The sequence below is a fragment of the Dermacentor albipictus genome, chromosome 3 (genome assembly GCF_038994185.2).
Source record: "Dermacentor albipictus isolate Rhodes 1998 colony chromosome 3, USDA_Dalb.pri_finalv2, whole genome shotgun sequence".
NCBI classification, from domain to species: domain Eukaryota; kingdom Metazoa; phylum Arthropoda; class Arachnida; order Ixodida; family Ixodidae; genus Dermacentor; species Dermacentor albipictus.
The window spans coordinates 95,802,406-95,812,830 of NC_091823.1; the positions used below are offsets into that span (position 1 = coordinate 95,802,406).

General features: G+C 45.3%; 1 protein-coding gene across 2 annotated transcripts in view; it reads left to right on the plus strand.

The window, feature by feature from the left end:
* The window catches only part of LOC135901292 (uncharacterized), a 55,083-nt gene extending 48,385 nt beyond the window's left edge, over nucleotides 1–6,698 (plus strand). Inside the window, exon 9 of one of the 2 annotated variants that reach the window (XM_065431029.1) lies at nucleotides 5,971–6,698. In XM_065431029.1, the coding sequence (XP_065287101.1) occupies nucleotides 5,971–5,976 (6 nt within the window). In that variant the 3' untranslated portion in view covers nucleotides 5,977–6,698. Of the gene's footprint in view, nucleotides 1–4,645; nucleotides 5,290–5,970 lie in introns of those variants that run through there. The other variant, XM_065431028.1, reaches the window with a different exon arrangement.
* Nucleotides 6,699–10,425: the final 3,727 nt, after the last annotated feature.

Below are 10,425 nucleotides of genomic sequence, written 5' to 3' on the forward strand. Positions count from 1 at the left end.
GAGTAGTGAAAGTATCGCAGTGTTGCTGTATGATGCGCTTACAGAACAAAGTATATTGAAATTGATATAATCAAAAGTTGTCACCTGTTTTTATAGCGCTAATTCTTATGGCTGCATGAACTTCACCCGGAAAATATGCTTGCTATCCGTGGTATGAACGGAGAAAGAAAGAAAGTTACTCTGAGCCGACTAACTCACAGGGGCGAGCTGTGTCACCGTCACGCTGGAAGTAATATAAGACTAATTAACATTATATTGCGAAGGTCAGCACAAGACTACGCAACTTTGTTATTTCGCCCACTGTAGTTTTGTACGCCCTTCTATCGGACGTCCCAGAATGCACTTTGGGTCAATGCTGCTAAAGCAGTGCATGCATTAGCGCACCGCAGCGACCACCTCGTTTCTTCAGAATTGCGTGGACCGTCCTTCGCGCTGGGCTGCAACCAGATCGGAATGCCTGTGGCCAACGGAGCGGGCAATCGAGCACGCAGCACGCGCTGCAGGGCGGATAAACACGGTATTACAGCCCGGACACAGTAGCTGAAGGTCAAATGCAGCACTTTATCGTGGAAAAAGGGCCGACAAATCACTACGAGTGGGCCGCGACAAAGGAACAGCAATGACGAGTAACGAACGCCCTACACGTATACGTGTGCACACTGATGGCTATTGTTGGAATCCCACCGATGGCACCGGTTGTTGGAACCTCAGTGCTGACACCCGTTATTGCAGTCGCACCGCTGGCGCGAGTTGTTGCAAATGGGTCGCAAGCCCCAAGGGTAGCGTTGGCCTGGCGGCCTGGGGCAAAACTGGAAGCATCCGAAGGTCCCGGCAAAGCATGAGTCGACTGCTAACAGAACAACTTGTTTATTCTAGCATCGCAAAAGAGCGGCCGGTCAGGTCGACCGAAGTGGAGAAACGGGAGCGCACGCTTCTCGACGGAAGAAATCGGAGCCTCTCTCTTGGCGTCCGGGAGCAGCTGCTCTTATACTCTTGGCGTCGCGGGCAAGAAGGAAGGTCACGGGATGACACCACGTGACAGCGAGGCACGGACGGTCTGAGAGACATGTAGAGACGAGTGTAGTGACGCATCAGCCGGGCCGGCGCCGGTCAGACCTCCTCGCTTCACACTTGGGGAGCTCTTCTCCCCGGCTGCCGCGCTTTGACAAGCGTGGGCACACACACGCACACACAAAGACACGTGGCACTGAACATGCCGGGACGCGCTCGGCGGGGATGCGTCGCGGCCGCTCCGAACGGGCCAAAATGTCCGCCGCTTAGAACGAAGCCCCGGCGTCCGTTGCATCTGCGCCGGCTACACCGCGCGTCGTAGGCGAAACGTAACACTATATACAGCCGACGACGCCAGGAGCAATCCACACTATAAGCGTGGTGACGACGGCGGCTCCATTCAATTTCGCAGGAAATAGTGACCGGGAACATTCCGTATATACAGTCCTACAAGCCTCCTCGACACGCATTTCAAAAAACTCGAGTAGAGTAGGTCGGTCGACGGAGCCAAGTTGCCTTCACGTAGCGAGCGCGAGCGCCCGGCGTGGCAGCGGAGTCTTCCCCCTTCTGACGTCACACGCGAGAGGGCACCACTCAAAGATCGCGGGGCTAATAGCCAATTATAGTCACTAATCTAAATTTATCAGTTCTTACATAATTGCGTAAGCTCGAATGCCAAATTGTGCATCCAATTCGAAAATATATTTGTTGGGCGCTCGGTTTAGCGAAGGAATGGTTGTGAAACCGCGAAACCTGCTGCTCTACGGGTTTGCGACAGGCAAAACAGTTGCTTTCAATGAGCTTATTTGAGGCCACAGCTTTATGATGTGAGTGGGAGTGCCAGTCACGCGGTATCTATTATATTTCGCAGGGTTTATTTATCAGTCGGCAAAAATTAGTGCGCAATTAGTACGTCGCTGAAAATACTGCCCTTAGATGTTCCTTAGCTGTGCCTACAAATTCTTATTCCTTATTGTTCCTTAGCTGTGCCTCGTTGTCACTTTGGTAATTAGGGCACTACTCCTCTAGTTAGATAATTACAATTACCTGATTAAATCTCGACGAAAGAATTACTGGCGGCTACTCCATTCTACTGGAAACAATATGCACTAGACTTTCTTCAAGTAACGCAACTGCTCTATATTAAAATCTTTGTGCATGATAGTTGGGACACCATGCATATATTTATAACATCTGCATGCAAGTAGCGATGTTTCTATCACTAATAAATGGTGTATTAACGGAGCATCTTTTTTTCGTGAGTCGTTAGCATTGCTTACTGAAAAGAGAAACAATACTGAGACAGATATCATTCACATGCATTTCAAACGCCGTTGATAAAAGGGTCTGCCGAAGGGGTCACTGGATTCGGCAGGTTTTTTTCAGAGTAAAAAAATCACGCAAAGCAAATTTGAAGCGAGGTGAACTTACAGCAACATATTCATTCTGTACGTGTAGGCTATCCATAGCCTTACAAATAATTGTTAATTTATTACCTCCTTTTTTTCAAAAATATAACAAACTTTGTCCTGTGTGTATATTTAAATATATTATATATGTACGTGGTGTTTACAGTAGAAAATTAAAACAATGTTGAAGTGGGAACATACGAATTAGGCTGGTGCTTCTGATGTGTTTTGTTTTGTCCTCCTATTGTCAGAATTTGCAGGAATAAAGTGAAAGTGTGAATTAAATGTCGTGCGCGTCCGCGCCAACAATGAAGCAGTGAGCTATTAGCCACAACAAAATTTTAAGTGAGAAGGTAGACGCAACAAAAAAGAAACTGCAAATGATGTGGATGACAAAACTCTGGTAATTACAGCTTAGGTGGGGGGAGGGGTAGCCTGCGACTTCGCCAGGGGGGGGGGCTCTGCGCCCCCCCCCAGAAAACTTTGGACGAGTTCGGGCCCCGGAGTACTCACGCCCCCCCCCCCCCCCCCCCGTAGTCAACGCCTATGGCTGTCGCCTTGTCACTTTTTTCGCGGTCGCCAAGTCAGAGTATAGTGTTGATTCCATGAAACCATTTTTGAGAGCGCTGCTGTAGCGAGCACGAGTCAACGGGTGTGCTGTTCTTGCAGTACAACACGTTGTGGAGCTAGTTGTTTCATGGCTTTCAAAAGATGAAGCGCCAACAGAAACAGCATACCAATGAAGAAACAAACAATAACAGGACAAGGTGCCTTGTCCTTTCATTGTTTTTTTTTTCATTGGTACGCTATTTTTGTTGGCGCCTTATCTTTTGAAGAGTGCTGTTTTTCAAAATTATGGGGTTTTACGTGCCAAAACCACCTTCTGATAATCAGGCACGCCGTAGTGGAGGACTACGGAAATTTCGACCACCTGGAGTTCTTTAACGTGCGCCTAAATCTAAGTACACGGGTGTTTTCGCATTTCGCCCCCGCGGCCATAGAAATGACGTCGCCGTAGCCGGGATCAGATCCCGCGACCTTGTAGTTCTTAATACCCACTATGCGGTACGATCATTTCTAAGTTTTTCAGAATATTTAAAGATTCCCTGTGGCAGATGGCATGATTTTGGTCCTTGAGTTGGATTATTCAAATAGGCGGACACTACTTAATGCACGAGAAATCGAAACGCATAACCAACTAATTGGTCAAAATTCACTAATTCGCTTTTTAATTAGTTACATTACGGCACATATTGGAACTTATTAATTGTAGCCGGTGAGCTGGCAAGGCATATTCACTTGGAACAAATTTTGAGGATGGCACGGTTAATTTCCGGGGTGTGCGCCATCAAACTCCCCGTTAACTTGCACTGTTGTTTCACTTCTATTAAGAAAACGATATTTCATGCATTTAGGCACAAAAGTCGCTGGAACACTCATGTGTTTGGTCTCACGCTATGGGAAGTAATTTTATCTAAACTTGTTTCGTTAACAATTAACTTCAAGTGGGTACGCCTTGTAATTTCACCGGCTAGAATTTGTAAGGTGCAAAATGCGCTGTGAAGTAATGAGGGAGTCAATCAATAATCCTCTGTTAATTAGCAGAAGACGTCTTTCGCTGTCCCGGGATAACGTCCGCTTCGTCGAATAATCAAGCTCAAGGACAAGAATTGGGCTTTCTGCCACAAGCGATGTTTAAAAATTACCTAAACCTTAAGTATGATCACCCAATATATGGTTTGCAAGTGGTTCTTCTACTATTACCAGTGCTGATGAACGAATGAATTCACTCATTTCAGAGAGGATAGCTCCTGGCCTAAATAAAAAAAATGAAGGCGCATTAGGATGCGGGAGAATTAAGAGAGGTGGTAGGAGTACGACAGTAAAATGATTTGTCTATATGTGACAGAGAACACCAGTCTCCTGGGTCACTGTAAGAGTGCCAGTGGCACCTCCGTAGATTACTTCTTTGTGGGAGCGAGCCATCCTTTGAGGAGCTGACACTGCCATTCCCTCATGCATAAACCCTGACTGCTTTACGAAAGCTCGACAGTTCCAGAAGATACTACTGTGGTTGGGTGGGGGATTTTCGTACTTGCAAATCTACTGCAGAGCCCTGAATATGTGAGCTAGGGTTCCGCGGTGGAAGCTCCGCGAGCTCCTCCGTGATGTGGTTGTGGTACACACTATAGCGATTGACATCCGCGTCCTTTACCCATACGCAGTCCGTCAGCGGCACCGTAGAGCCGCGGTTGAAAGGCTTGGAGGACTTCACCGCAGAGCAGGTCTTCTTCATGACCATGTGCCTCAGTCTGTGCCAGGAGGACGGCGCTGGGAGGCGCTCGTCGCCCCCCTGCAATGCGGCTGCGCGCAACTTCGCGCCCTTTGCCGCGGCCTTCCGTTGCTCCGACAAGTCGCCCATGAACCCGGCGGAGAAGTGCCGGTTCCTGGAGAGCGATCAGGCAGCGGAGAATTCGCGGAGCAATAGGAAATGACGTCACATCGAGGAGCCAAGATGCGCTGATTGCGAGAACGTTCGGCGCAGCGGAGAGATATTGAGAGCGAGAGTGAATTTAGCGGATCTACATACTTCTGTGTGTCCCAGGCGCGCGCGCGCGCGCGCGATTATTTGACTTTGCTAGCTCCTCCTGTTTTTATACCGCTTGCTTGTATCTTTATGTAGACTTGATGCAGGCGAGCCAAATGTATTCAGCGATGTATACGGTGAAGCGAGTGCGCTGCACAGCTTCCTACGACGGACTTGTGCGGACGCTGATTTGTGTCTATGTTTGCAGCATATATATATGTGCATAAATATTGCATTTATTTATTTAAAGATACCTGACAGGACCTTAGAGACATTGCGCAAGAGGGGGGGGGGGTACTCTGAAAGATTATAACATGTTCAATAATTAGAATACATATGTGAATACATATATATTAGGGCGAATCAGAAAGTCTTTGCCCCTATTTTTTTTTGCCAAAATAAGTCTGTAGATGCGAAGTGAACATATGCATTCCCAGTGGTGGACCTTTGTTGGATCGGCCCGGCTTTATCTGCCGGTAGCTCCGTGGCACGGCGTTGCTGACAGTTGTTGAAGATGGCGGTTGTGTTTCATGCGTTCACGGAGTACGAGCAAGGAGGCGTGACTCGGTTTTTATGGTGCAAAGGACCCACGCCCATCGAAATCCACAGGGAAATTTCTTTTATAGCTTTGTTTCACGGTACGCGAAGGTTAAAGCTATCCCTAATGCCTCATGATCGAGTACAACATTCTTGCGACAGCAGATGCTGACGCTTATCGCACCACGCTCCTCCGTGATGTGGTTGTGGGCATAACCCACAACCACACCACGGTTGTGTGTGTGTGTGTGTGTGTGTGTGTGTGTGTGTGTGTGTGTGTGTGTGTGTGTGTGTGTGTGTGTGTGAGAGAGAGAGAGAGAGAGAACGAGAGAAGGGAAACCGAGTGAGTGAGTGAATAAACTTTTATTGGGTCCAGCAAAACGCAATATAAAGCGCACCCGACTAATCCCACGACGTGTCTGACAGGTCTAGCCTGCCGGCCCGAGCGCTGGACGGCCCGGATTTGGTCCTCAAAGACGGGACTTCGCAGGAGCGCGTCCCACTCTTCATTGGTGAACTTCAGGCCCAGCGACCCGCACTCCCAGAGCATACGAGGCAAAGTAGCAACCTCACCACAGGCCACGCAAGAACAATTCGGATAAATCTCGGTATATATGCTGTTAAGGGACGCCGGATTTGGGTAGGAGTTCGTTTGCAAGAGTCAGGGGCTCAATTTTTGGTAATCGTGACTCTGTAAAGCCAACAGATCATGAAGCCATGCAAGGAAAGCATTTCGAAGAAATAAACTGTGGTTGAAATTTCAATTTCATATTTCATTTATTTATTTGCTGGGGTATAACCTCTTGTACTGTGAACTGAAGCAGTACTAGCGCGGCAGTGTAAAGGACCTAAATGGTTGAGTGCCTTTTCCAGTATTTTATATACCGGGTGTCCCAGTTAACTTGGACCAACATTTTTTTTAAATGCAAGAGCTCTAGAGAAATCGTACCGTCTGCGTAGTAGCGGCAGTCCTGTGGACTTACAGCCAGTATTTTTTCATCACGAATTATTAATTTTTTAATTAGTGAGCTTTTTAATTATTGCTTGAATCACGAACATGTCGATTACAAAGTTGAAGGGCACCTTAAATGACCTCCGAATAAAGCATTTATTTCGTGCTGAAGTGTGCCTTGCTGTTTATCCAAGAAAAAACAAAAGCCCGCGAAATATGAAATAGGTGCGCGCCGCTACTCAAGCCGCCTCTAAACAACCTTTGAAAGAAGAAGAAGAAGAACCTTTAATAAAGAATAGTCCGGCAGTGCTTGCTGTGGTGGCCTCAGGTGACGGCTCGAAGTCCTTGGACTCGAGCGGCATCTTCGGCTTGCCGGACGGCCTTTGAAAGATGTACGGCTGCATTCGTTTATCACCGCATCGTACAAGGTTCGAGAGGGTTCGCGACCTAACTAGCGTGGTGCGATAAGCGTCAGCATCTGCTGTCGCAAGAATGTTGTGCTCGATCATGAGGCACTCGGCATAGCTTTAACCTTCGCGTACCATGAAACAAAGCTACAAAAGAAATTCAACCAATGTTAAAAAATAACTGCGAAAAAGAGCACGAAAAAAGAAAAAGTAGCTCCCGGAAGAACAGAAAAGAGCTATTCAGGAGTTTATTTCAATAAAAAATAAACCGTAAGCACATAAGGAGTCTCAGCTGTCCACAAATAAACGTCCAAATGTGCGACTGGTTTTGCCATTCGCCCTTTCTGTCCCTTTAACTCCCGAAAAGAGGCAAAACAAAGCAGTTTTTTACCTGTTTCTATCTTTGTCGCAAGCTTTTTTTTTATGTAAGGATAGCGTGACACCATGGAGGTGCGGTAAACAGTCTCGTTTTAACGACGTTTTGAGCGGTTATTTCCCCCTGACTTTTAGCGCGTACTCGAACAGGTCACCGTCTGAAGCAATACATTATTTGCTTCTTTCCAACAGATGTGCTGTTGCAGCCTTGACCAACGACGTTGGAATCCCGTGGGAGACTTGGCTTGTTCTTGCCTCTAGGGCGTCCGGTGTGGTAGTTTCGCTTCTATACGCGTGATCTTTCACGTAACCCCACAAGAAGTAGTCTAGCGGTGTCATGTCCGGCGACCTTGCAGGCCGGGGTACAGGTCCGTGCCGGTCAATCCACTGTCAAGGAAAAAGCTTGTCGAGCCACGCTCGAGGCTGACTACTACTATGCGCAGGAGCGCCATCGTGTTGAAGCCAGATGTTCCGAAAGTGCGTAAATGCGAACGTTGCAACAGACTTCGTTAATTCACGGGGCCCTCGAGAATGTCGTTGACGTAGCGGTGCGTCGTTACCGTGTTGACAAAAAAGATGGATCTGATGATGTTGCCATCAAAAATACCGCACCACACATTAAACGATTACTGGTATTGGCGTCATGTTTGTGCCAGCCAGTGGGAATTCCTTTCACTACAGTAGTGCGCGTTGTGAAGATTAACTTGTGTGTTTCTAGAGAACTTCATCAATACTTCTTTTTTTGGGGCGAGTTGGTTCATCTTGAAACACATGGTTAACAGCGCAAACAGAGGACCACAAAAAGGGAAACACGTACACACAGCGCTAACAACTGGTTTTATTGGCAACGTACCCAGACGAAAATGGGAGGTCAATTTCCAACTGGGAAAGGGTTTTCCAGCTTCATTTCCAGCTGGATTTTTCAATACCAGCTGGAATGAAAGTTTTTCAGCTGGAAATGCGGCTGGCAATCACATTATCCAGCTGGGCCAGTTTCCAGCCGGACATGGTCCAGCTGGAAAATGATCGCTAGACTGGATGGACTGCCAGCTGAAGCTGGAAACAGCTAGGAATGTTTCCAGCTGGACGATAGTTCAGCTGCCAGCTGGAAATGCTCAATCACAGAATGTGGATGGCAAATAATTTTCAGGAGGATGACTGTACTACAGAGCCCAAAGGGTAAATGAAACTCTCGAAAGTCCTGTACTGAATAGAACTCTTACTTTTAAAATGACTATGGAAAAGAGCTGCACAGTATTCAGATGAAGGCACGCAGAATCAAAAGCTCAGAGGATGTTGGTTTCATTAAAAAGTAAAACAACTGCCTGGTTTTAGTTTGCAGTGAATTGTGAAAAAGTGAGTATGTTTGCATTCCCTAGTACACGTTAGCAAACTTGAAAGCTAGGTAAGGCTTAGCACTTTTTCTGGAATCCTGAAAGTTTTCTTTTTGTTTCTAATACATAATTATTTTGGTGTTCTGATGGGCTTGTTGTGCCTTGCACAGGAAATTCAAGTGTTTTGAGAGCGAAACATTTTAGACGAAGTTTTTGGTTCCAGGCTCATATTTTACTGTCCTGCTCTTCAGTTTGCTTATAGGCAGCATAAATGATTAAGGTACAAAATTACATTGAAATTCATTTTCAAGACAATAGTATTTGATACCGGACTGACTTCATTCTATATGATGTGCTTCAGAAATATGTGTCCGTTCAGCACATATGTAGATATATGCTTTTAGTGTGCAACACTACCTAAAACATAATCTCTTGAAAGAAAACAATAAAATTGGTCGTATGAACAATTTTTCATTGCAATTGATAGGCAAAAATATGTGTGGGAAATGACACCTTATAAATGGAACTAGCGAACAGGTTGAAGTATGTCTGTTCAAAGCATACAGAATGGCTGCGACACATATTTTGCAACTTATTAGGGAGATCAGTAAATGGCAGGACAAAAAGGCCAACACACGGATGGAACCATGTGTTGTTCTTTTTCTGAACTCGTCTATCAGCGCTCCATCTTATAAGTTTGAAGATTTGCCAACATGCTTATTTTCAACCATTCGGTATATTGTACAATGTTCATTTCCAAGGTGCGCATGATCCAATAATAAAAATGATAACTAGTGCATTCGCTTTGTCCTAGTTTCACTGGTTGCACCACATTCAACATTTTTCAGCATTTACATTAGGGGATCTCTTTACTTCCAGCTGCATGAATGACTCGCTGATTACTTGTAGGTTAGAACCTGCACAGGTGCTCCTGTGTATGCACACATCCTCGAGCAACTGTGTATACACACATACTCGAGCAAAGGTCAACACAACACAATGCCATGCCGTTGCAAAGTTTTCTTTGTGCAGCAATCTACGAAGCCATAAACTATGAGAAATACTGCTGTCCCCTTGCTGCATAGTATTGATGACAGTGCGAGTCTCATAGCAGTGAACATTACTATGTTTTACATAGGTTCTGAAAAGTAACTAACCTTTAACCATGCAACCTTCTCGATTGAGCCGACACAGTGCAGACAATCGTTATTTGTATATATATATATATATATATATATATATATATATATATATATATATATATATATATATATATATATATATATATATATATATATATATATATATATATATATATATATATATATAAAGAAACAGCTAAATGCAGCTTCAAACAAATATGTGCATTGCCTTCTACAAAAGAACATTAGCTGCTTAGTTTCCACAAGTATCTCTGGGTCATGTAATGTGCTGAAGGCAGCCTGAACCAGTGCTTGCAAGATTAGGTACGTTTAATGACACATTGACTAAAATCCAGCTTTATCATGTCATCAGTTTGTAACTTGAAGGTTTAGCAGAACAAAAACTTCAGTGAGTTGTAAGGTTCCGTGAAGGTAGTTCGAATCGTAAGAAAAAGACAACTACACATCAAAGGAAACCAGACAGGATGAGCGCTCGTCCTGTTGCACTCATTTAGTCTTGTTTACTTAATTGTGTAGTTGTCTTTGTTATGCTTCAAAGTGAGGTAACTGCAGAAAAAAAACGAGTCATCTAATACCAGGCTGCGTGCACAGATGAATTGAACATGTGACTAAATGTCTCGAATCATGAGCCTATGAGACATGCAGGAATA